Source organism: Bos indicus x Bos taurus, chromosome 5 (genome assembly GCF_003369695.1).
Source record: "Bos indicus x Bos taurus breed Angus x Brahman F1 hybrid chromosome 5, Bos_hybrid_MaternalHap_v2.0, whole genome shotgun sequence".
Taxonomy (NCBI): domain Eukaryota; kingdom Metazoa; phylum Chordata; class Mammalia; order Artiodactyla; family Bovidae; genus Bos; species Bos indicus x Bos taurus.
Genome location: NC_040080.1, coordinates 118654528 through 118681233, shown reverse-complemented (window position 1 = coordinate 118681233; position 26706 = coordinate 118654528). Strand labels below are relative to the sequence as shown.

The window sequence follows — 26706 nt, the reverse complement described above, 5'->3', positions numbered from 1 at the left end:
CTGTCTTAACTTAGGGAAAAAGAGTGTGTCATCCTTAGATGCAGAGAGGGGTGGGGGTGGGGCAGTGTGATTGGACATACTTCTGTAAGTTCTGGGGTATCCAAAGCACTCTTGGCCCATGGGAAATTGCATTGTTAACAAACTCACTGTAAAGAAAAACAGATCGTAATCCAAATCTCTTTCTAAGAACCATCAGGAATCAGAAATGCTGTATTTACCTAATGTAGTTCAATCCCTAGAGTTAGTTGGAATACTAGAATAATAGAGTGAATGCTTCCTCAGTCGTGTCGGACTCTGGGATTCCATGGACTTCAGCCCACCAGGCTCCTCTGGGATTTTCCAGGCAAGAATACTGGGGTAGGTTGCCATTTTCTAGAGAATCTTCCCCAGAGGGGTCAAACTTGTGTCCCCTGTCTCCTGCATTGGCAGGCGGTTTCTTTACCACTGAGCCACCTGGGAAGCCCTAGAATAAATAGGTGAGCTATTAAATACACTTCTCCTCAGATATCTCTCTGGTATATTGCTCTTCACATCTCTATGTACTAAAGTAGACAAAAGAACAAATTCCAGTAAGCTTCGCTGTGATCAATGAACAGGTTCCTTTCAGGTTTTTTTAATTAAGAAGATGTATTAACTTCAGAAATGGGCTTTTGCTGTGACAGTCAAAAATACATATTTTTGATAGCACACTAGTCTGGAGGCACCAGACCTGATGAGTTAGCCAACTGCTTTAAAAACACAGTGAGAGCTGTTTTTAAGATTGCTTTAGATGTTTTATGGCCCGATTGTACCTCACATTTTTTCATGAGTGTCACAGGATCACTTTGTAAGGCAAATTCTCCAGCGGAGAAGCCATCAAGGTACTTCTTGATGCTTGGTATTAACACTGCATGCCACTGCGCCTGGCAAGCATGGAATGCAAGATACATCCAGAGAAAATCTGAGTCACGTGCTTTTTGTTACCTGAATCAAATGTTAAATAGGCCAAATGGAGTATTTGCTGACCAGAAAGTCATTAGCAATCAATAGCATCTAACTGAAATAGATGATACAAAGACTTAAATTGTTTTCTGAGTGAAATTGTTTATTTTCTTATACTCTTAATAGAAGTAATGCTGTTGTAAACACACATGCTCCTGTTTCTGCCTTCCAAAGTTCATGATAAGTTCTTTCACACACATCAGGGTGTGAAGACGTTAACCTGAAAAACGGTTTTGTTAAATTCAATTTAAATGCAATTTCTGAATAAATTTGGGACAAATATTTTATTCGCTTCTGGTTTACAGAGCTTTTAAGGATTCTGTATGTAGGCTAATGAGGGGAAACCCAGTCTGATGTTTCTAGCTTCCTTCATATCCTATTACATTTTCCAGACCAGCTTTTTAACTTTTTGTTTAATACAACTTATCCCAAAATTTTATTGATTGGTGAAGATTGGGGGGAAAAGAATCAGTTTCATTGATACTTCATACAAACAAAAAAACCCTTGCTGCTTAAACTACAGCTTACGGAATGGATGGGGTTACTCTCTTTTTTTGGATGTCTTTAAATTTTTTATTCTGTATTGGGGTTGTGACAATTAACAATGTTGTGACAATTTCAGGTGAACAGCAAAGGGACTCAGCCATACGTATACAGGTAATGGATGGGTTAGTCTTGACAGAGGTACATCTTAGGGAAGGAATTTAAGGAATAGGAATGTTTCAACTGTAGTCTGGTGAGTTGAATTCAAGTGGCAGAATCCTGGAGCCATCTGGGTCAGCAGAATCATTTTTTCCTAACCTATTCCCTTGTTCCTGACAGGACTATAAGTGAATCATTCCAGCCATGAGAATCTATACCCCACCCCACTCTTTTTGAACACTTGTGGAAAAGGAAACTCTTTACCACAGAAATTCCCATTTTCTTTTGATCACTCTAAATTTGATTTTGTAGTGCTGCTCACATTCCTGGGCTGCTGAATTTTCCCTATTTTCAACTCTTCAGAATTAGAAGAAGGTATGTTTAGAAGAGTGGCTCAGTGGTAAAGAATCCACCTGCCAATGTAGGAGACTCAGGAAACGGGTTCGATCCCTGGGTTGGGCAGGCTCCCCAGAGGAGGAAATGGCAACCCCCTCCAGGATCCCTGCAGGGAAAATCCTACGGACAAGCCTGGTGGGCTACAGCCCGTGGGGTTGCAAAGAGTTGGACATGACTGAGCAGCTGAGCACTGCCCGCCCCCCAAGTTTATTCTGCAAGAAGAGTTGAATAATTGTGAGCATTTTATTTGTTAGCTTTACAGTGTGGAGTGAGTCCATGAGAGTCCTGGCCTCGGGCCAGGGGGTCCCTCTTTAATCTCGTTCCATGGTTTCCTAAGTTATTCTTAAGGACTCACATTGTCTGAGAGCATCACTATGGCTTTTTTTTTTTTTTTTTTTTTAATACAGGAGCTTCTTTGTTAAACTTTTAAAAACCTTGAAGTTTTGTATACTTTATTTTTCTTGCTGTTTTCTTATTTATTTGCTATCACTGACTTAATTTCTTGGCCACAATTTAGAATAGCATAACTATGTATCAACACAAATACGAGTTCTTTTGATTGGTGGTGCTAATGGACAAATAGTACAACTAGTTTGAGGTGTTTGTTTTCTCAGTTCAAGGTGGCTTAGGGTGGGGTGTAGATGCTTGGATCATAAAGTGTTTTGTGTTCTTGCCACAGTCATGGAGTTTACCCTATAATATTCTGGGAGTCAGGTGTCAGAAAAAAATTTATTCACACTGAATGGTTCAACTAGAAAATGCAAAACATTTTCTTAACGAATGCAAAACAGAAGGGTTAAACTATTTGCGTAGGAGCACACGTTTTCGAGTCAGGTAGTCATGGATTTGAGACCTGGCTCCGTCGTTCTTAATATTGTGACCATAGTGGTTCCCAGTAAATGGAGTATATGTAAAATGTTTAGTACAGTGCCTGGCATGACAAATAAATGCTATTTTATTTGATGACAATCAAACAGATACCTCTGCAGGCCATCGTTTTTTATTCTTAAAGCCATGTGGTCTGCTTTTCCTGCCAAAACACAGTATCCAACAGGTATGGCCTGGGGGCACCATTTGATTTGTTTTCATTGAGGTCATTTTGATTTTAAATCTGAACTGTGTTCTGGTTTCATCTGAGCCGTTGCCTCACTGACCCCAGAATAAATCACTATTCCTTTTCTGCTTTAGTTTTATCCTTTTCAAATTGGTTTAAATGTGCTTGCCTTTTATGAGTCTCCCTTTATGGAAGTTGTCATAGAAACATGATAATGAAAACACAAATGTAAGATAGATTTCATATTTTGCTTATTAATAAAGAGAGAAGTCTCTAGTCAACCATCTTCGTCAATATAGAAAATTATAAAAAATAAAAATCACCAGACTTGTCTGCACTAAGTATTTTAGTGGTATGGGAAATTATAGTGTCTACTTGGTAGTCAAAGGTCCGTCTAGTCAAAGCTATGGTTTTTCCAGTAGTCGTATATGGATGTGAGAGTTGGACTAGAAAGAAAGCTGAGCTCCAAAGATTTGATGCCTTTGGTGGTGTTGGAGAAGACTCTTGAGAGTCCCTTGGACTGCAAGGAGATCCAACCAGTCCATCCTAAAGGAAATTAGTCCTGAATATTCACTGGAAGGACTGATGTTGAAGCTGAAACTCCAATACTGTGGCCACTTGATGGGAAGAACTGACTCATTGGAAAAGACCCTGATCCTGGGAAAGATTGAGGGCAGGAGGAGAAGGGGACAACAGAGGATGAGGTGGTTGGATGGCATCACCAACCACAATGGACATGAGTCTGAGCAAGCTTTGGGAGTTGTTGATGGATAGGGAAGCCTTGCATGCTGCAGTCCATGGGGTTGCAGAATCGGACATGACTGAGCTACTGAACTGAACTGATAGTCATATGAACATTTTATCAGGAAAAAAATTGATTCCTAAGGCTGTAGCAGCTGTTTTTGGTTATGATTTAACATTAGGTCAGTTCAGTCAGACTTTTGATACCAAATCACCCTTATCCTTCATGACTTAATTCAGATTATATTGTCGGATGTCTGGCTGGTTGATAGAATATCCTTGCAAAATTTAAATCCATCTTTATCTTTGTTGAAATTTTTTTCTCAAAATGATCGTTTCTATAGTCTTTGGGTATGTTCCACAGGAGTAAATCATTTCCATTGTGTCTGCACACTTTCGTGTATTATAGTATGAGTGGACGTAGTGGTGGCCACTTGAGTTGGTATTGTTTGGGGATTTTCTTGCTGTGAGCACAAGTGCATACCTCATACTGACTATGAGTGTGTGCTCAATCATGTCCAACTCTGTGGCCCCATAAACTGTAGCCCTCCAAGCTCCTCTGTCCATGGAATTTTCCAGGCGAGAAATACTGGAGCAGGTCACCATTTCCTACTCCAGGCAATCTTCCCAACCCAGGGATTGAACCTGCATCTCTTGTGTCTCCTGCATTGGCAGGCGGATTCTTTACCACTAGCGCCACCTGGGAAGCCCCATACTGACTATCACGGCATAATCAGTTTTATGAAGACTTCTCATTGAAAGAGTGGGATCTCCTAAGATCTCATGTGAGCCTAAGACTTTTTTTTCCCATAACTGCTGCTTTAAAAAAAAAAAAAAATCCACTCGTAGATACTTTAAGTACCAGGATATGGTTCTAGTGGTAAAGAATCTGCTGCTAATGCAGGAGATCTAAGGGACGCAGGTTTGATTCCTGGGTCGGAAAGATGCCCTGGAGGAGGACGTGATAACCCACTCCAGTACTCTTGCCTGGAGAATCCTACGGACAGAGGAGCCTGGCAGGCTCTTGTCCATAGCGTCACACAGAATTAGGAATGACTGATGCAACTTAGCATACATGCAGAGTACTAGCATAGATGACAACTTCATTAACTATGTATATGACAGTTGGTTTGTGAATATGTTGAAAAGAGAATAGTGGTATGTAAATACCTGCTTGAGTTTCTTAAATGTTAGTCATGGCAGGCGTGTTTCATTTCTTTACTGATAAATTACTACTAAGTTAAGGAAATACTTCAGCTATGGCATAAGTTTATTTTGGTGTGGTATTCATGTGGTTAGGTTGGAGGAATTAGGAATGGATGGTATAATAGTGAACAATTCCTGTCACAGAACCAAAAATGTACCCTGTAAACCCTAGGAGTCAGATGTCAATGGAAAAAAAAAAAAATCCAACCAAGGTGATCATTAGGTTGGCTGGTTTTGTGCTATGAAGTTAAGCCCTTTCTCTTGCCTTATTCAATGTGGTTTAAGCACAGAAGGCATACTATCATATTTGCTTGTGACACAAACTGGATAGGCTGAAACGATGGCTTACAACCAGAAAGACTTAAGGGAAAGAGACTTTTTGTTGATTGCCAATCTCAAAATAACCACTCTTGATTATTTTTCAGGTACCTCCGTACTCTTACAGCCCATGTCTGTCCTTTAATAACTGCACTCGCCTTCTCCATTCATCTTGGGGAGGGACCAGGAAAATTTTTTGTTATCATCAGCGTATTTCCTTTTATCCTTCCCCTGAACATATTTCTTTACATCTCTGAAAATTCACTTTGATGACATTGTAATCTCAGTTGGATTTTTTTCTTTTTTTTGGCCATGCCACGTGACTTGTGGGATCTTTGTTCTTCAACCAGGAATTGTTTATTCCCTCTCCCCTCAGTTCCCACTGTATACATGCACCCTTCTTTGTTGTTCTATCTTCCAATATAGTTGATATAATATCAGTTTGTTCTTGTTGTTTAGTTGCTAAGTTGTGTCCGACTCTCTCGTGACCCCCATGGACTGCAACCCACTGGACTTCTTTGTCCATGGGATTTCCCAGGCAACAAATGCTGGAATGGGTTTACATTTCCTTCTTCTCCATGGGATCTTCCTGACCCAGGGATCAAACCTGTGTCTCCTGAGTCTCCTGCATTGGCAGGCAGATTCTTTACCACTGAGCCACCAGGGAAACTCGTTATATTGGTTAGGGCAATGCAGTTCTTAGCTGACACATGCCTTTCTTTGACCCTTTAATTTTTCTTTGGGAGTCAATTCTTATTAAGGGTGGTTTTTTTTGTTTGTTTTTTACATAATTATCAGTAATCCAATCTACCATATGTTTAAATCGGGGCTTGCCAATGATGGGGGCTTTACCATAGGGTTATCTGATTGCTCTATTTTGTTCAGAGCTCTCAATGTCTTTTCAGGTTTTTCTTTCTTTCCTGGTCAGAGTCTTCAACCATTTCCCCATGACCTGGCTGCAGGGTAAAAGCCCGGCTCTCAGCCTCCTGTCGTTTGAGTCTCTGTATTCAGTGCACACGTTCCTTTAATCACTTTACTTTCAGGGTAATGGTGTTCTCAAACATGTTTAGTGCCCTTCTGTCCAGAGGTCCTCTGTTTTACAGTTTCCAGAAAATAAGTTCCATTCATCCCCCTGGGGGCAGGAAGGGAAGTGGCTTGGCTATGTAGAATAGAAGAGGGGAATATAGAGCTTTAACTGCCTTTAAAAAAATAACAGTTTTATTAGGATATAATTCATGTGCCATAAAATGCACTCTTTTAAGTGTGCAGGTCACTGATTTTTAATATATTCACAGAGCTGTGCGAGTACTCTAATGTTTAACCTTAGAGTGTTTTCATAACTGTCAGAAGAAACTTGGCACTCAGTAGTGGTCATTCCTGCCTCCCCACTCCCCCCAGCGCCAGGTGACCATTAACCTACTTTCTGTCTGTCCACCTCTCTCCTCTCCCCCACCCCTTTTCTTGTCTGTCTTCACCTCTTCACCACATGTCATATAAATGGAATCATGCTCTGTGTGATCTCTTGTGACTGGCTTCTTCTACTCAGTGTGATGTTTTCAAGGTTACTTTCTTCCTTTATGTTACTGTTTATGGACACACCATATTTTGTTTTGTCTTTTCATTAGTTGATATCTGCGGTGTTATGAATTTCGGTTTTTTTTGTTGTTATGACTAAGGCTGCTGTAAACATTCATGTACAAGTTTTTATGTGGCATACATTTTCATTTTTCTTAGGTGTATACCAAAGAGTGGAACTGCTGTGTCATATGGTAACTCTAGGCTTAACTTTTTGAGAAACTGCCAAACATTTTTCCAAAATGACTACTGCATTGTAACATATACCTAGAGGTGAAATTGTTGGGTCATATGGTAGTTAATATTTTTTTTTTTTTTTGTAGTTAATATTTTGATAGACTACCAAACTTTTCCAAAGTGACTCATCATTTTTCAATCCTATCAGCAATGTATGAGACTTGCTATTTTTCCACTTTCTTCCAATATTTGTCTGTCTTTTTTATTTTAGCTTTTCTAGTGGTTTATAAAGTAGTATCTTTTTGTGTATTTTGATTTGTATTTCTCTAATGACTAATGTTGAGCATCTTTTCATATACTCATTGGTCATGTATTCTTTGGACAAATGTCAGTTCAAATCCTTTGTCCATTTCAAAATTGGTTTACTCTTTTTTTCAGTGTCAACTTGTAAAAGACCCTTATAAATCCTGGTTACTGCCTTCTATGAGATACATGATTTATAAATACTTTCTCCCATACTATGGGTTGTCTTTTCATTTCTTGATGATGTCCTTTGAGACACAAAGTTTTTAATTTTGATGAGATCATATTTACATTTTCTTTGATTGCTTATGGTTTGGTTACCATATCTAAGAAAAAAATTGCCTAATCCAAGGTCATGAAGATATAATCCTGTGTTTTCTGCTGACTGTTATAGTTTTAGCTTTTAATTTAAGTCAGTGATTCATTTTGAGTTAATTTTTGTGTCTGAAGTAAGGTAGGAGTCAGTGTTCATTGTTTTTCACGTGGATATCCAAAGTTATTCTTTGCTGTCGAACAGTTTTAGCACACTTGTTGAAAATCAGTTGACCACAAATGGTCAAAACTTGTTTTGAACTCTAAATTCTATTCCATTTGTATGTCTACTGTCTTACGGGCTTCCCAGGTGGCGCTAGTGGTAAAGGACCTGCCCGCCAATGCGGGAGACATGAGAGACTTGCATGGGGAAGACCCTCTCGGGGGAGGCCATGGCAACCCACTCCAGTGTTCTTGCCTGGAGAATCCCTGTGGACAGAGGAGCCTGGTGGGCTATAGTCCAAAGGGTTGCAAGGAGTAGGACACAACTGAACTATAGTACCACACTGGTTTGATTACTTTGTTAAATTTTGAAATTGTTTAACAACTTCTTAAACAGTCTTTGAACAATTCTTTTTCAGTCTCCTCCATTTACCCCCACTTCTAGAGGTATTTGAGCCTTTCAGTTCAGTTCAGTTCAGTTCAGTCGCTCAGTCGTGTCCGACTCTTTGCGACCCCATGAATCGCAGCACGCCAGGCCTCCCTGTCCATCACCAACTCCCGGAGTTCACTCAGACTCACGTCCATCGACTCAGTGATGCCATCCAGCCATCTCATCCTCTGTCATCCCCTTCTCCTCCTGCCCCCAATCCCTCCCAGCATCAAGTCTTTTCCAATGAGTCAACTCTTCATATGAGCTGGCCAAAATATTGGAGTTTCAGCTTTATCATCATTCCTTCCAAAGAACACCCAGGACTGATATTTAGAATAGACTGGTTGGATCTCCTTGCAGTCCAAGGGACTCTCAAGAGTCTTCTCCAACACCACAGTTCAAAAGCATCAATTCTTCGGCACTCAGCTTTCTTCACAGTCCAACTTTCACATCTATACATGACCACTGGAAAAACCATAACCTTGACTAGACGGACCTTTGTTGGCAAAGTAATGTCTCTGCTTTTGAATATGCTATCTAGGTTGGTCATAACTTTCCTTCCAAGGAGTAAGTGTCTTTTAATTTTATGGCTGCAGTCACCATCTGCAGTGATTGAGATTCAATAATGTTAGCTGAGTTGCTTCTCAGTGTTCTTCATTGATAGCTTAGGATTCAGCTTTCTCACATTTACAAAATCTTTGATCATTTCATCTTCTTTTTAGCTTCCAATTTTTTTGTTGCTATTGTTTCTCCAATTTATGCTATTCTTTTGTGCCTTAAAAAGGAAAGGAAATCCTTTACTGTTGCTTTAGTAGGATTTCAGGAGGGAACAAAAATAGTTAAATCTACACTGTTAATTAGAAAGAGTACTTTAAAATCTGATATAGATGATCTGGACTTATTGCCTACACTTTGGAACCCACATTATCTTTAACTCCTGTAATCTGGGTTTATTTCCTCTCTTGCTAAAACTGCACTCTCTAAAGTCACCAGTGACAGTTTTGATAACCAAATCTAGCGGTTTTTCTCTAGTTCTCATTCCACTTCTCTGTAGTATTTGAAACCACTGACCATAAATTTTATCTCCTTTCTATGTTTCACCTCCTTTAATCTTTTTTACTTGGATGACTTCTCTTTTTCATTCTACCTTTAATTATGAGCATCTTTTGTGGTTTAGTTCCTGGGTTCTCTTGGTTATTTATTTATTATTAACATTTTTAAAATTTGTGGTAGAATGCACATAACATAAAGTTTGTATCTCACCATTCTTAAGCTCAGTGATGTTAAGTACATCATGTTATTGGGCAACCAATCTCCAGAACTTTTTATCTTATTAAATTGAAACTCTGTGCCCTGTTTTCCCCTCTCCCCAGCCCCTGACAAACTCCATTTTGCTTGTGAGTTCAGCTACTCTAGATACCTCATGTAAATGGAATCGTATGTATTTGTCTTTTTGTGACTGACATTTCACTTAGCATAAAGTCCTTGAAGTTCATCCGTGTTATCGCATTTGTCAGTATTTCCTTTTTACAGCTGAACAGCATTCCATTGTTTGTATATAGCATGTTTTGTTTACCACTTTGTTCATTGATAGACACTTGTGTTGTTCAGCCTTCGGCTCTTGTGAATAACAATGCTATTAACATGGGTGCAGGGCTTCCCTGGTGGCTCTAATGGTAGAGAATCTGCCTGCAATTCAGGACACCTGGGTTCCATCCCTGGGTCAGGAAGATCCCTTGGAGAAGGAAATGGCGCCCCATTCCAGTATTCTTGCCTGGAGAATTCCATGGACAGAGGAGCCTGGCGGGCTGCAGCCCATGGGGTGACAAGAGTCAGACAAGACTTAGTGACTAAAGTCAACTCAACATGGGTGCAAAAATATCTCTTTGAGTCCCTGCTTTCAATTCTTTTGCACACACACACAGGCTTTCCTGGTGGCTCAGATGGTAAAGAATCTGCCTGCAATGAAGGAGACCCAGTTTCAATCCCTGGATGGGGAAGACCCCTGGAGAAAGGAATGGCAACCCACTCCAGAATTCTTGTCTGGAGAATTTAATGGACAGAGGAACCTGGTGGGCTACAATCCATGGAGTTGCAAACAGTTGGACATGACTGAGTGATTAATGTATGCTGCTGCTAAGTCGCTTCAGTCATGTCCAACTCTGTGCGACCCCATTGACGGCAGCGCACCAGGCTCCGCCGTCCCTGGGATTCTCCAGACTAATGTATATATATGTGTATATACACATACCCAGAAATAGGATTGCTAAATCATACCATAATTATTTTACTTTTTTGAGGAATCTTTTTACTATTTTCTCAGAGGCTGTACCAGTTTATATTTCCCTCAATAGTTCAAAAGGATTCCAGTCTCTCTAGAGAGAATTTTTCTCTATATATTCTTTTATTTGGATAGTCCGTGTCCTGCGCCAGCTAACATCACTGAATTACTCTCAGATTTCTATCCCTAGCTCTAATCTACTTCCCAAATTCCAGTCTAACATTTATAATTGCACGCTATTTAAAGTTCCTTGATAGTACTGCAGTCAACTCAAATTCACTCTTTTTTTTCCAAAACTTTTTTCCCCTCTTTTTTTCCCAAAACGTATTCCTTCTTTGGAAATAGCGAAGACACCACCATTTACAGTCATGCAAGCTTGAGAGTTTAGTCTTTTTCCTATTTTGGACTTCACCTTCTATTTTAGAAGCAATATTCAGGCCCTCACCCCGCCCCTGCTGGCCCGGAGAGCCACCCCGTTGACTTGCTCCCCACCGCCCCTCCCCTCACCGCTCCCCTCCCCTCCCCTCCCTCCACCAAGCCCTCATCCCCTCCCCAACCCTCCCCTCCCCTCCCCCCACCGCCCCCTCCGCCCCTTTCTGCTGCCACCCGGAGCTGCAGGATGGCTAGGCTGCCGCAGGACCGTTCGAATCGTGCACTGCTGGCAGGGGTCCGGGGCAGAGGCTGAGCCCCTTGACCACTTCCGGTGTCCTGTGTGCCTAGAAGCCAGTTTAGGTGCCGAGTGGCCACGTCCTTTGGTTTGTATGCTGCAGGAATGTCTGAAACCGAAGATGTGTGGGGTGTGTCGCACCACCTGACCCTGGAGCTCCAGCGGCCCATTGACAGCCCAGAGACTTCTCACCATGCTGCCCTAGCGGTTTCTTCCCATCCAAGATCCAGGCACATGTGGCCTCTTGTCTGAATGTGGATTTCTGGTCAGTGGCTGAGGTTAGAAATGGCAGGGAGCTTTGGGCCTGTGCGCTGCGGCTGTGGGTCTCTCCCTACTTGCCTATGAGAGCTGCAGCTGCCCCAAACCCAACAAAGACAGGGCCTTTGGGGGCAAAGTCGTCTTCTTCAGTGTGCTGTAGCTTGGTGGCTTTAGTGGTAAAGAACTCGCCTGTCGATGCAGGAGACGTAGGTTTGATCCCTGGGTCCGGAGGACCCCTGTTGAAGGGAATGGCAAGGACACTCCAGTATTCTTGCCTGGGAAACCCCATGGACAGAGGAGCCTGGAGGGCTGCAGTCCATAGAGTTGCGAAAGAGTCAAATAACGACTTAGCAATTAAACAACAGCAACAGTCCTGGCATTCAGATTTACAAATCATCAGTCCTTCATTCTGTTTTTCAAGTTTAATATTTGTCTTCCAAAAACTTACCTTCTCTTGGCTTTGCTTTTCCTACCTCTCTGAAATTTTTCCTTTCTTATTTTCCTTTTTATGTTCCTGGTTTTGTTTTGTTTTAAATTGCTTTTAAATTTGATGTTCCCAGGGTTTTCTGTTCTTGACTCTCTTTTCAAACAACGTATACTTTGTGAGTGAAGCTGTATTACCCCTTTTCAGCACTTGACAATAGCCAAATCTCTATATCCAGCTTAGGTCTCTTTTCATATTTTAAACCCATATACTCAAATGCTTATCAGACAGTTTCACTTGGTCATTCACATGCGATATATATAAGATCTAACTTTTAAGAGTTTCTTTTTTTTTCTTAATTTGCAATTATTTATGTGTGGTCTAGTTCAATGAATGAGACTGTAATTTACTCAGTCCACCCAGTCAGAAAGAAACTTGAGAGTTATTCTGGAAGATTTTTATCTGCTCCCACATCCAAGTAGGCATGTTGTCCTGTGTATTTTGCTCCTTAACATCTCTTGTTCTTTTCATTGCATACTCCCTCTCCTGGTTGGACTATTTCAGGTCCTAAGTGATTTTGCCTTTAGTCTTGAGGTCCTCCTCCAAGCTGCTACTTTTCTGAAATACCAAGATGGTTACACTGTTGCCTTGCCTAATGCCCTTCCAAGTGATCTCTTTCCCCTACAGGATAAGGTGATAAAGTGAAAAGCCCACTGAACGCCATTCAAGATTTATCAGGATTTGGAGCCCGTTTTCCCCTTCGGCCTTATCCTTCATGGCACCTTTGCCCCGGACCCACACTCCATTCTTGTTGAGCAACATCATTTGTTGATATATTTCTTATATTGTTCTCTCTACATGGACTCCTCTCCTATCTTCTATTCCATTCCAGTTAATAAACACAAACTCACTTTTAATTATTCAACCTCTAGAAAGGCCCACTTAACTCCCCTAAGGTAACACTGAGCACTCTGTCCCTTGTGCTTTTACTGTCTTCTGTAGAGAATTCAGCGTGTTTTGTTTCACTTATTTATTTGCACGTATGTCTCTTTCAGCTAGTCTGTGCCTTGCTTGAGAGTAGCAGTGTATCTCTTTTGTCTTTGCATCTCCAGGACTCAGTTTCAGTGCCTAACAGAGTGAAGTGAAGTCACTCAGTCCTGTCCAACTCTTTGCAGCCCCGTGGACTGTAGCCTACTAGGATCCTCCATCCAAGGGATTTTCCAGGCAAGAATACTGGAGTGGGTTGCCATTTCCTTCTCCAGGAGATCTTCCTGACCCAGGGATTGAACCTGGGTCTCCCACATTGTAGGCAGATGCTTTACCGTTTGAGCCACTAGGGAAGTCCTAACAGAGTGAGTCCTTAACAAATCTTTGTTGAATTACACATTTTCCCAAATCCTCTTTTAGATGAAATAATCTATGTATGTTTTCTTGAGCTTACTTTTGTTTCTTTGTTTGGAATACTCGAAGGTATAATGTAATAGTTGAGACCATGGATTTTGGAACCAAACTGCCTGAATTTAAATCCTGCCTCAGCCACCTTTTAATTATGTAAACCTTTGGCGTGTGTGTGTGCTAAGTCACTTTAGCCGTGTCCGACTCTTTGCGACCCTGTGGACTGCAGCCCGCCAGGTTCCCCTGTCCACTGGATTCTCTAGGCAACAGTACTGGAGTGGGTTGTCATGCTCTCCCTCAGGGGATCTTCCCGACCCAGGGATTGAACCCACGTCTCCTGCAGCTCATGCATTGCAGGCAGATTCTTTACTGCTGAGCCACGAGGGAAAACCAAACCTCTGGCAAGTTACCTAAATTCTTTGTGCCTCAGTTTCTCCATATATAAAATGGAAATAATGGTTACTGCATTGTAAATGTTGTGATGATGAATCACGTTTTATCTTAAAAAGTGTTTAGGAATTGGCAAATACTAAGTACTCAGTGACATTAACTATTATTATTGTTGTTTTTGTTATTATTACTTCTATCAGTATATTTAAACTTCACTTTCCTATTAGGTTATCAGAGCTGATTTTTAGAGTAAATTCAAGCCATTAATATTTCAAAAATTAGATCAAATAATAATTATGACCCCTCAGGACTCCAGAAACAATTGTCAATAAAATCCAGTTAATTTTTGCTCATCCATTCCTGTTTAGAAAAATTTTCATTTTGTTTTCTGTATAGACAAGCAGTGCCAGTCCTTGGTTAGTTTTGCAGTCAAACGTTGTCCATTAAAAAAAAATTTATTTTTTATTGAAGGATAATTGCTTTACAGAATTTTGCTGTCTTCTGTCAAACCTCAACATGAATCAGCCATAGGTATACGTATATCCCCTCCCTGTTGAACCTCCCTCCCATCTCCTTCCCCATCTCACCCCTCTAGGTTGATACAGAGCCCCTGTTTGAGTTTCCTGAGCGATACAGCAAATTCCTGTTAGCTATCCATTTTACATAAGGTAATGTAAGTTTCCATGTTACTCTTTCCATACATCTCACCCTCTCCTCCCCTTTCCCCATGTTCATAAAACTGTTCTCTATGTCTGTTTCTCCATAAACACGTCCATTTGATCAAGAGTCTTCAATACTTCAGGAGGCTATTAATATTTTCCTTGGTAACTTTATGATTTACTGAAGTTTGACTAGTAAGTTATCACTTGATCTATGCATTTCAAATTGTTGGACTTGTTCTAGTTTGAAGTCATCAAAGGAATGATTATATGGACATTTCATATCCTTTTCATTCCTACGTAGTGAGGAAGATTCTAGGGTTAGTGTCTCAACTATGCATGTATGTGGCTAAATCACAGCCTCGCATTTCCCTTACAATTGCCTAAACATCACTGCATAGTGGTATCACACGACTGGGGAGCAGTGCATTTTATGAACGCCATCACACACACAATTCCACTCACACAGTCATAACACATCAGATCAGAAAAAATTTATTAACATAAAGTAAAATGGCTTAGGGACTCTGCAATACTGATCTTTCTCGAATTATTTTACTTTTTTTTTGAAAACATTGAATTCATTACCTTAAGGGTGAGGCTAACTTGCCAGTAGCAGGTTTGAGAGATGAGAGCTAAGGTCAGGGGAGAGATGTTTTCTTTTACAAATAACACTCCGTTATGTATTGTTCTCTGCCACCCACGCCCAAGCAGCTACTCGACCTATGAAACAAACAAATAGCAGGGAAACACAGATAACCCCAGACTTCAGGTTTGTAATCTGACTGTGGCCATCGGCAGCCAGAAATGAGTTTCTTTCTAATCAGCCTTCCATCAGTCCCCAGTCACTCATATAAAGGGGCCTGGAAGGGGAAGATTCGCATTGCGTTTTCTTCAGCACCACGGTTCTGGTCAGCGCCCCGAGAGGTCCGCTGCCCGCCAGCTCCTCTCACCTCACTGTGGCTGCTGCCCCGCTAGTCCCGCTGCTACAGAGGAAGCAAATTACATCGGGACCCATGCAGCCAGCAATGATGATGTTTTCCAGTAAATACTGGGCAAGGAGAGGGCTTTCCCTGGATTCAGCAGTGCCCGAAGAGCATCAGCTGCTCACCAGCTTAACAGTGAGTACTGAGTAGCTGGCACTCCCTAGAGGAGTGTTTTCCAGGCTTGGGATAGTCCTATCCTTGCCACTGGGACACCTACTCTAAACACACACCCTTAATTCCTTCCTCTATCATCTGTCTAACCTGCCTTCCTCCTGCCTCTCTCCACCCTTCCTTCTCTCTCCATAAAGTAAAGCAGGTGTCCTGATCTCTACAGGGCAAAACTTTCTTTCCTCAAAGTTTTTGAGTTGAAAGTAAAGAAGTTCCCAAACATTAAGAATGAGAAGTTCTATGAAACAATGTCTTATATCAACAACCAAAATAAGTGTGCAGAATTTTTGAAAGGACCGTTTATTATGAGTTGGAACAGGGAGAAGAAATTAAATGGATTTTTATGGTTCCTGCAAGATTATTGTGTCTTCTGTAGCCTCTTCCATATATAAAACCTGGTCTTTAAACACAAAGTAATATTTTCTGGTTTTGTCTATAGGTGCTGTTTATTGGAATAAGAGAAAGATCAGATTCCTTTCAAAAGCTTTCCTGTGTTCCTCATTACTCCATTATTTTTGAGTTTAATTGATGGGGTAATGAAAGCAATATACCACTTGTTTCAATATTTAAGGCAGTTTTATTAAAAAAACAGTAACAGAATGAAAAAGTAACATTTTGCAGGATTTAGATTGTGATATGGGGTAATAATCATAGGATTTAATAAAGAAGACAGTGAATGAAAAATATATTCAGATTTATAATTATTAAAACTATTAAATGATATTTCATTACCATATTACCAGAGTTAATCAACCAATTACAATTCAGTGTGTATCATAGAAAAATCTGTTTTAGTATTGTAGCTCTGACTATGTGCCAGAGGGTTGTACTGTCCTAGTATATTATTACCCCTAAAAGTGTTGAAAAGTAATCAGGACAAGTTTTGAAGAACTGTTTAAATCAATTTGCAAAAATGAGTCTAAAACATAAATAAGTTTTCTAACATTTAAATGTTAGAAATGAATATTTGAATGAGATATTACAATGAAGAATTCTGAAGCCATAGTGACCTTCTGGGAGGAAAACTCAGAGTTATCGTTAATGTATAATAACCCTTTCATATAGAAAATACTACTTAAAATATATGAGATCTGTGGCAGATGTTGAGAGCACTACAACATTTGAGTTTTTAATGATGGAACATACTGTCAAATGCCAATGCCTGCGTAAACTTCTTTTGTCCCTCAAGTCATAAATTATAAAATATTTGTTTCTGTGATATATAAATCTAGTGAGTGAGGCAATGGTAACATGTGAAAATAAAGCCAGTAGAGAAATCAGAGGAAGAAAATAACAAAGAACTGTTCTCTGGGTTCCATATCAAATGTGCGTTTCTCAGTTTCATGAGCAAGTAATAGATTGGTATGACTGCAGTCTGTCACTGTCTGCCAGGGAGAAAGTTCTATTTGCCCAGGTCTTCATCTATGTATAAAGAACATGGAAAGGTACACTCCAGTCTGCATTCTGCTGAGTAAGTTTCCAGCTTTATAATTGTGTATTTCTGACAATGTGATCCAAGTTTCTGGAATCTGTCGTTTTTGTCTTTAGCCAGTAGGACTAGTAGTCATTACCTAGTTGTGTATTATTATGGTATCTTGGTTGGCCAGTGAAGTGCTAATATTTTTCGATTTCTCAGATTCTGCTCTTGGCTCCTAATGATGAGCTAGCCTCTTTGTTTCTTGATTTCTTTTTACCCTTCTCTTCCTTCCTGCCTTCCTTTCTGTCTCTCTCCCTCCCTCCCCTCCTTCATCTTTCTTTCTTTTCTTCAGTTTTTTCATGCAGCTGAATTTTTATGGCCACTTTTCAGATATCATCTGCTGACACAGGTGGTCTTCACTGAATACACTCCCATGTGCTGAACTTCTGCAGATAGACTCACATTGACCATGTGGATCTACTTGCAGAATGTAAGGTGATCAATTTCAGTGTATGTTCTGACATATTTCAGCACAAAATTAATATTTTGTTTTTAAGATTAACTGAAAAAATTATTGTGAAAAATATGTTTAGTAATTAATATAGCTTAATTCTATGTTTAGTAATTAATATAGCTTTGATATAATTCAACTAGGCTAACAGACCAAACTTCATGCTATAAAATCTGTTAGAAAGAAAGGAGTTATTCAGACAAGAGACTTTTTTTTTCCTTTTTATTATTTTTTATTTTATTTTATTTTTTAACTTTACAATATTGTATTGGTTTTGCCATATATCAACATGAATCCGCCACAGGTGTACATATGTTCCCCATCCTGAACCCTCCTCCCTCCTCCCTCCCCATACCATCCCTCTGGGTCGTCCCAGTGCACCAGCCCCAAGCATCCAGTATAGTGCATGGAACCTGGACTGGCGACTCGTTTCATATATGATATTATACATGTTTCAGTGCCATTCTCCCAAATCATCCCACCCTGTCTCTCTCCCACAGAGGCCAAAAGACTGTTCTATACATCAGTGTCTCTTTTGCTGTCTCATATACAGGGTTATTGTTACCATCTTTCTAAATTCCATATATATGCATTACTATACTGTATTGGTGTTTTTCTTTCTGGCTTACTTCATTCTGTATAATAGGCTCCAATTTCATCCACTTCATTAGAACTGCTTCAAATGTATTCTTTTTAATGGCTGAGTAGACAAGAGACTTTATGATGGTCAGATTTTTGTTGCTATTAAAATGAAGCAAATATGATTTCCCTTTAATTTCAACCATTGGATGATATCTTTGAGCATTGCAAAATAGTGCCCATGAATAAATTAGACCAGTACTTATGATCGATAGTTATAAGTGGCTTGGCAACTTCTCCTTGAGTTTGTATGCTTGCTAAGGGTTCCAGCATATGAATGGAATATCTGAAAAAGAATCTGGTTACAGAGAACTCTGGAATCCTAACTAATACTTTTGTGTGTGTTTCTCCCTTCTTGAAGCTAAATAAAACTAACTCTGGCAAAAATGATGATAAAAAAGGCAACAAGGGAAGCAGCAAAAATGACACTGCTACCGAGAGTGGCAAGACGGCAGTTGTGTTCTCCTTGAAAAATGAAGTTGGTGGATTGGTCAAGGCACTGAAACTCTTCCAGGTGAATGTAAAACATCATTATCCAACTTTAAAAGTGTCTGTGTGCTGGTTTACAAACCTGTCATCTCTTATGAAGTATCACTGAATCCATTTCTAGATAATGTGTTGAAACGTTCAAAGAGACCAAACTTCATGAAGCTCTATAAGAGGGGTTGGTCTGTCAAACAATAAAATAAACATTCATGGAAATAATGGTTTATTAACTCACAGTCAGCCGATTAGTAATTCTGCATACTGTTGTCAGGTGAGGAAGTCGGTACTTTAAAAGTGTGAGCCTCACTCCTGGAAAGGCAAAGACAAAAGAAGCCAAAGAAGGTATCTTTAAATATTAAGAGCTTGCAGCCTGATTCAGTTTGTTCACATTTGATTCATGCATATGTCCTAGAGCACATTGATGGCATAAAATGTGATATGTTAGTATTCAGTTCAGTTCAGTTCAGTTGCTCAGTCATGTCCGACTCTTTGCGACCCCATGAATCGCAGCACGACAGGCCTCCCTGTCCATCACCAACTTCCGGAGTTCACTCAGACTCACGTCCATCGACTCAGTGATGCCATCCAGCCATCTCATCCTCTGTCATCCCCTTCTCCTCCTGCCCCAATCCCTCCCAGCATCAGAGTCTTTTCCAATAAGTCAACTCTTCACATGAGGCGGCCAAAGTACTGGAGTTTCAGCTTTAGCATCATTCCTTCCAAAGAAATCCCAGGGCTGATCTTCAGAATGGACTGGTTGGATCTCCTTGCAGTCCAAGGGACTCTCAAGAGTCTTCTCCAACACCACAGTTCAAAAGCATCAATTCTTTGGCACTCAGCTTTCTTCACAGTCCAACTTTCACATCCATACATGACCACAGGAAAAACCATAGCCTCGACTAGACGGACCTTTGTTGGCAAAGTAATGTCTCTGCTTTTCAATACGCTATCTAGGTTGGTCATAACTTTCCTTCCAAGGAGTAAGCGTCTTTTAATTTCATGGCTGCAGTCACCATCTGCAGTGATTTTGGAGCCCAGATAAATAAAGTCTGACACTGTTTCCACTGTTTCCCCATCTATTTCCCATGAAGTGATGGGACCAGATGCCATGATCTTCATTTTCTGAATGTTGAGCTTTAAGCCAACTTTTTCACTCTCCACTTTCACTTTCATCAAGAGGCTTTTGAGTTCCTCTTCACTTTCTGCCATAAGGGTGGTGTCATCTGTTTATCTGAGGTTATTGATATTTCTCCTGGCCATCTTGATTCCAGCTTGTGCTTCTTCCAGCCCAGCGTTTCTCATGATGTACTCTGCATAGAAGTTAAATAAGCAAGGTATAAGCACTTGTTATTCCCCTAAGCCTCATTGTTTCAAGAACCTAACATGTCTTTTGTAAAGATGAGTCATTCTCCTTATATAGGACCTAGGACTGTGTGTGTGCTAAGTCGCCTCAGTTGTGTCCAACTCTTTGCAACCCTATGGACTGTAGCCCACCAGGCTCCTCTGTCCATGGGATTCTCCATGCAAGAATACTGGAGTCAGTTGCTATGCCCTTCTCCAGGGGTATCCTCCCAACCCAGGGATTGAACACACTTCTCTTACATCTCCTGCATTGGCAGGCAGATTCTTTACCACTAGCGCCACCTGGGAAGCCTGGGAGCTCTGGCTAGCTTTCTCTTGTAGAAACACAGTCATCCAAGTGGGTGGGTTGAAACCTCAAGAAAGATTGTGGTTGAGGGGAAGGTTATAAAAAGCCAGAAAAACTCTTGACTTCTTGCCTGGGTACACCTGACAGCTTCCCTCTCCTTCAGGACATGCCTCTTTTACCAGTGGGTTTTGTTTGGGGGCACTGGCCATAGTTAGAGCTATAACGGGGGCTAGCACCGTTTGGTGCCTTGGGCTGCTGGTGCCATGGAGAGACTGAATTGCGGGCAGAGGTTTCAGACCTGTGTTCTCTTGGCTCGGCTAATCCCTAGCTGCTTCCTAGATTCAGTAGCTTCATTTGTAAAATAGCAGTAATAATTCCTACCTAACAAGGTTGTTGTGCTGAAATAACAGGAGTGTAAGTGCTTTGTAAAGTGTGCAGACATTAGGCATTATTGTGATGCCTCTTTGATGACCATAGAGGGGAAATTAGCAGCCTGATTTGGAAAATATTTCCTTGTTCTCTTCTGACCTTGAAGAAAGGATCAGGTACAATAAACAGTGGTAATGGAAGTTTGGGGAAATATTTTACACATAATGATATCGTCCAGTGCTGTCTCCATACAGTGCCGAATGGCAGGCCAATTCCAAGCTGGGTGCAGTGGAAAAACCCCAGGAGACACAGTCGTCAGCTCTGGGTTTTCACTTGGCCATCAGCTGGTGCTGGGGTCTTAGTTACATCACTTAACCCATCTGGACCCCAGTTTTCTTGTCTAAAAATATCCACTCTGCTTCAACCAAAGTCCACGCAGTGACCCAGTTGTGTGAAGACGCTTAAACTTTGAACCTCATGTTAATCTTACCTTTATTACCTCCCAATTTAGAAAATATGGCATTATTGCAAAACTTATTAAAAACATAAGTAGAGCAATTAGTGGCCTGGTCACAGGATGAGTTTCTTTATACAGAGAAGGATGCTGTGATTTCATCCTGGTCTGGCACTGGAAATTGCCTATCCTGCTGCTGTGCTGAAAGGTCTGAGGCCTCCCGGACTGTACTAGGAGTTATGCTGATAATCAGAGGCTAGTGGACTATTGGGGAGGTATCTGCTTGTCTGGGGGTGGTTAGGATGGAGAGAACTTAGTCTTCAGTTAACTGAGGACAAAGAAACACTAAATCACTGGGGAAATTTAAACCGGAGACTTAAGTGTGAAATTGCGGCCCTGCTTTGAACATCTTATTGTAAGGAGCTTTTACTCATGAAATCCATCATGATAGTTGGCAGCAACACATTCTTGGATGAAGTTAGTTAGCCTGGAGGTTGCTGAAAGAGAATAGTTCCTAAGTGGTTCCGTTAGGGAGTCTTCTTTTATCTTCTTGCCTACAGAGATCCTTCCTTAGCTACTTTTCTTGCTTCCTTCCCCCACCCCACCCCCCTAAATTGTGGGCCACTCTTCGGTCAGTGTTTCCCAAATTTCAGTCATTTTCATGTCACCTTCCCCGTTTCTGCCTTATTTGCCTGCTGTTCATACTATTAATTATTTCTTCTACAATTATCTTAAGTTTTATTTCAGAAGGAAATGTTTTATTACTATAAAATCAAGAGTTTGAGTTATAAGTTTTTTGGGAAAATATATATAAAAAAATCAATCAATCTGACAATATGATATATAACAGAATGATAAACTAATTTTTCCCCCCAAATAAGCATGCACACCACCATTGGGATGTGGACTCCTCTAGAAAATGATAATCTTCATAATTATTATACATTTTATGGGGCCCTCTTATTGAAAAAGAGACAGGAAAACCTATGCACAGTTACTGTTCTTATTCATAGAGACAATGGCTGGAAAACATTTCCATGTTTTAGTCAACCAAACAGGGAGATAATTGTCTTTTCCTCTTTTGTGGGCACTTGGCACCTTTCTGCTTACATGTTAAACAAGGACAGTCCATGGCATGTCTTTTGTTGTGCCCTGAAGGTGATTTAGATATGTTGTTTATACTTTCACAGGAAAAGCATGTCAACATGATTCATATTGAGTCCCGGAAATCCCGGCGGCGAAGTTCGGAAGTTGAAATCTTTGTGGACTGTGAGTGTGGCAAAACGGAATTCAATGAGCTCATTCAGTCACTGAAATTTCAAACCACGATTGTGACGCTGAATCCGCCTGAGAACATTTGGACGGAGGAAGAAGGCAAGGCCAGTTTTTGTCTGTTGGGTGATTTTGCAAGCTGACATGTGTTGCAAAGGGGAAAGCTAATATTTTTGAACCTGCACTGTGTTTCCAACAGAGTTGGAGGACGTGCCCTGGTTTCCCCGGAAGATCTCGGAGTTAGACAGGTGTTCTCATCGAGTTCTCATGTATGGTTCGGAGCTGGATGCCGACCACCCAGTAAGTGCCCAGTCAAATCCATCCTGCATGTGCTCTTCCAGCATATGGCAGTGCCATGATGCTTTATCATAGAGCAATTTATTATTTATTCCCTGTAACTGAGAGCAGGCTCTTAAATGATAAAGCTTCTCTATACGTATTCGTTGGCTGGAAGCAGGTTAGAAGGATGGTAGTTCCACCTTGCTTTTATTTTTAAAGGGGTTGGATAAAAGAGGAGGAGAGTATAAACCTTGGAGAGCATTTCTGTAGAAGTAGACAGCCTGAAATATACTTGCAGATGGTGGCCCTGGGAAGAAAGGAGGAAGTGAACTTGGTCGCCTCTTTGGGAAACTAGGGAGGACTTGGTGTTATGGGGCTCAGTGAGAGAGTAAAATTCTCCTTGTTATTTTCCGTGACGGGAAGTAGTTAGGAGCAGAGCAATGTGGTGGACTTCAGTCTCAATGGAAAGGCAGAGGGTGATAGAATCAGACCATAATGGAAGACGCATCTCTCCTTCCTGAATCTATTTACCACCAACTCAGCTCTACAGCTGTAAAAATGACCACCTTTAAAGAAATATGATATGTAGTAAGCATTTCCCATTATTCCCTCTCTTCCCCTTAACATCAGTTTTTATTTAACGCAAGAGGCCTGAAACTTCTTTATGGTCAGAATGAAGTACAGTTAGTAGCCTGGGAGAAGCAAGCAATATACTCCTTCGTTACAAAGAATTTTCCCCCAGTGCCCTGTGTCTAAAAGTGGTGGGTTAAAGGGTGAAACCCGAGCAGATTGGTCATGCTTATAGGAGTCTTTTGTGGACTGAGGGTAATGGTTTTCAGATATCCATTTTATTTAAATGGAGGAAGTCTGGAAATCTGACAGACTGCACAGTGGTTCTCTAAGTGTGGTCCTGGGACCAGCTGCCTCGGTATCACCTGGGAGCTTGTCTCACTAAGCCCACACGCAAGTGTGAGAACCACTGCTTTAAAGGAAACCAGGACAACTTCAGCAAGAGCGAGCTTTTCAGTCAAACCAGTCTTTTGGCATAAAATACAAACTCAAACCAATTTGTAGCATGCCATTTAGTGGTCAGACAAGCCTAATTCAATTCCATGATTCAAAAAACTGAGTTCGCTCAGACACATTGTTACATTTGCCAGTATAGCTTAAAAATTCAGAATAATTCACAGTAGTTCACATGAAAGGCTCCTGAACTTTAGAGAAATACTCAAAAGTATCTTTAATAATCATCCATTTGTTTATCTTCCCCTTCTCCACCTCAGAGGCGTCAGAATTAGCACAGAAGCCTGATTTAAGATCTTAGCAGTAACAGGACGGCTCAGACACCAGCTGTTAATTTGCAGGATGACCTTGGGCAAGTCCCTCTACTTCTGCAACTCAAATTCTTTACATAAAAAGCGGACATAAAATGCTTATTGAGCTCAAAGGGGTGTTTGAAAGGCCTAGTTAATAAAACAACTGGAAAGCATTTTGGCAAGAGTAAATGCTTAATTCTGGGAAAAGAAATGCTGTATTAAATCATGCAGATCAATGCCTGGACAGTAAAGGGTTTTTTTTGCTAACCTCTCATTTCCAAATGCTCCCCTTAGTCTAGTTTGGAAATTACTCAAGCTAGAGAAAGGGGGTCAGAACAACCACAGGAACCACTGACCTTGCTGTGAAAAAATATATTCTAATACCCAGCATAAATTGTTATATGCTTAATTTTGTTCCATCATTCCTAATTGCTCCCGTCTTATGATACCTTCTCTTATTTTCTATGCAGCCACTTGAGATAATTGCAGGTACTTAGCAATCTCCTACCTGACTCATCATTTTTTACCACATATATTTCTTTTACATAAGCACACCAAATTTTCATTATGCAAAATTTAATATTGCTAAGTTGGTGTTTTTAAAATTATTATTTGATGAAGATACATAAAAGTTTCTAAGGAATTTTTGTGCCTGGGAATAATTTCAGTCCCAAGGCAGGGATTATTATGTTAGGATCACGTTCTTGTGCTGAGATGGCTCACAAGGGGCTTGGAATATGAGTCATGCTGCTGAGGTTCTCAAGAAAGGGTTAAATATGTAGGTGAGTCCATCTCAAACATTAAAGGACGTACAAATCATGTAGATCTTTTCAAAATGCAGGTGGAGGTCCTGAGATTCTGCCTTTCTAGGGAGCTCCCAGTTGAGGCGTACACTGGAGGTCTGGGGACCACACTTTGAATAGCAATGGCACCCCACTCCAGTACTCTTGCCTGGAAAACCCCATGGACGGAGGAACCTGGTGGGCTGCAGTCCATGGGGTCGCTAAGTTGGACACGACTGAGCAACTTCACTTTCACTTTTCACTTTCATGCATTGAAGAAGGAAATGGCAACCCACTCCAGTGTTCTTGCCTGGAGAATCCCAGGGACGGGAAGCCTGGTGGGCTGCTGTCTATGGGGTCGCACAGAGTCGGACACGACTGAAGCGACTTAGCAGCAGCAGCAGACTTCGAGGGTCTTTCAAAGTGGGATTCAAGGTTCCCTGCATAAGGCTCTCATTAAACATGCAGTACCTGAGGGGCTCATCTGAAGCCTACTGAATCAGATCTTCCAGGGATGAACCCTGGAATCTGCCTTTAAATGGATTTACCAGAGAGTCCAGTGAGCTCTAAAGTTTGAGAACTTGTGCCCTAACTCGGTGATTCTCGGCCCTAGCTTTCCATTTAGATAATCTCTGGGAAATTAGAAAAATATACTAATGCCAGCATCTCATCTCAGTGTGCTTACATCAAAACCTCTGGGAATGTGTCCAGGTTTGGAGTATTATTTAAGCCTTGGCAAATGATTCCAGTGTTGTGCCAGGGTTGACCGATTTGGGATAGCTATGCTTGCCAGTGTACATTCAGCTGAGCACTTTTGGGTGCTGGTTGGGTCTTCAGTTCCCCTTGATTTAAATTGAGAGAGGAAGGGTCATGTCTAGCAGATACTCTCTAAGTGCTTGTGCTGCCAGATTTAGCAAATATAAGTATAGGATGCTCAGTTACATTTTCATTTCACATAAACAATAACATTTTTTTAGTATAAGTAATGTCCCAAATACTGCCTGAGTGTCTTATATTTTATCTGGTAACCTTATCCCTGGCATCAATTTACAATGGATGGCCAAGGAATTCTGTGTCTCTGTAATCGCTAGTGTCGCTAGCATCTCTGTTCTATTTTGCCAGTCCGTGCACGTTTCAGTGCTGAAATTTCTGGTTTGCCCATAACGCTTGTGTAATTACCACCATGCTAGGCTGATGAGCCATGATGAGTAAATCACTCTCTTGTGTGCCTGGAAAAGGTGCAGGTGTTTGCCAAGGAGATAGTCAAGATTCTTTGGGAAGCCCAGCAGATTACGGTGCTGTTACCATGGTGTCTGGTTTGGCAGGAATCAGGGAACAGATGCTCAGATTTTCACATAACTCTTTTCCTTTCGTCGCGGCCTGCTTTCTCTTTGAGTCTTAAGGGTGCTTGGAATTCTTCAGTTTTACCATCCCAGGTTCCTGGGTGTGACTAGTGAGTGTTTAAATCCGCACTTTCTAGCACTTTCTACCTCTGTGGCATAAGACCTTTTTCTTAGGTCGCAGACCCATTTGTAAAGGTGGTCACAAATTTTGTAACTGTAATCACAGATTTTGTATATAGACATTGAAGGCTCTGTCAGCCTGCTTTTGAACTCCAGTTTAAAGACCCCCAATTCATAGCGAAAAAGAGAGTGCTAGCCTTGAGGGTGGGCGCACTTCCCTTCTGCAGGGCCTTCGGGTGACCTCAGGGCACTCACTGTCTCCCTCTGTTGCTGACCTTTTGTCATTGCTGAGAGAAAGGCTCTTGGCAGTGGACGTTCTTTGTTTCTGTTCGGCATTCAGTCCTGTGAAGATTTCTGACCTCAAAGCCAGTTCTCCTTCAGCCGGAAGAGAGAGCAAAATGAGCTAAGTTTCCCCTTAAACGTGTCTGAGTGGATGCCGACTGGGCAGAGGCGGCTCAGGCCTTTGTGGGCCTGTCCCGGTTCTCCTCCCGGAGCCGTGGTCCCGGCAGCCTGTCTTCTCGCCCGACCTTCTTGCCCAGAATGGC

The 26706-nt window shown here is 41.1% G+C and overlaps 1 protein-coding gene across 1 annotated transcript in view; it reads left to right on the top strand.

Annotated features, from left to right (window-relative positions):
• Positions 1 to 15272: 15272 nt before the first annotated feature.
• TPH2 (tryptophan hydroxylase 2) overlaps positions 15273 to 26706 on the top strand; it is a 104053-nt gene continuing 92619 nt past the window's right edge. The window contains exons 1-4 of the mRNA XM_027543351.1: positions 15273 to 15492; positions 18454 to 18606; positions 22240 to 22423; positions 22521 to 22621. Coding sequence (XP_027399152.1) covers positions 15388 to 15492; positions 18454 to 18606; positions 22240 to 22423; positions 22521 to 22621 — 543 coding nt within the window. The 5' untranslated portion in view covers positions 15273 to 15387. The remainder of the gene's footprint in view (positions 15493 to 18453; positions 18607 to 22239; positions 22424 to 22520; positions 22622 to 26706) is intronic.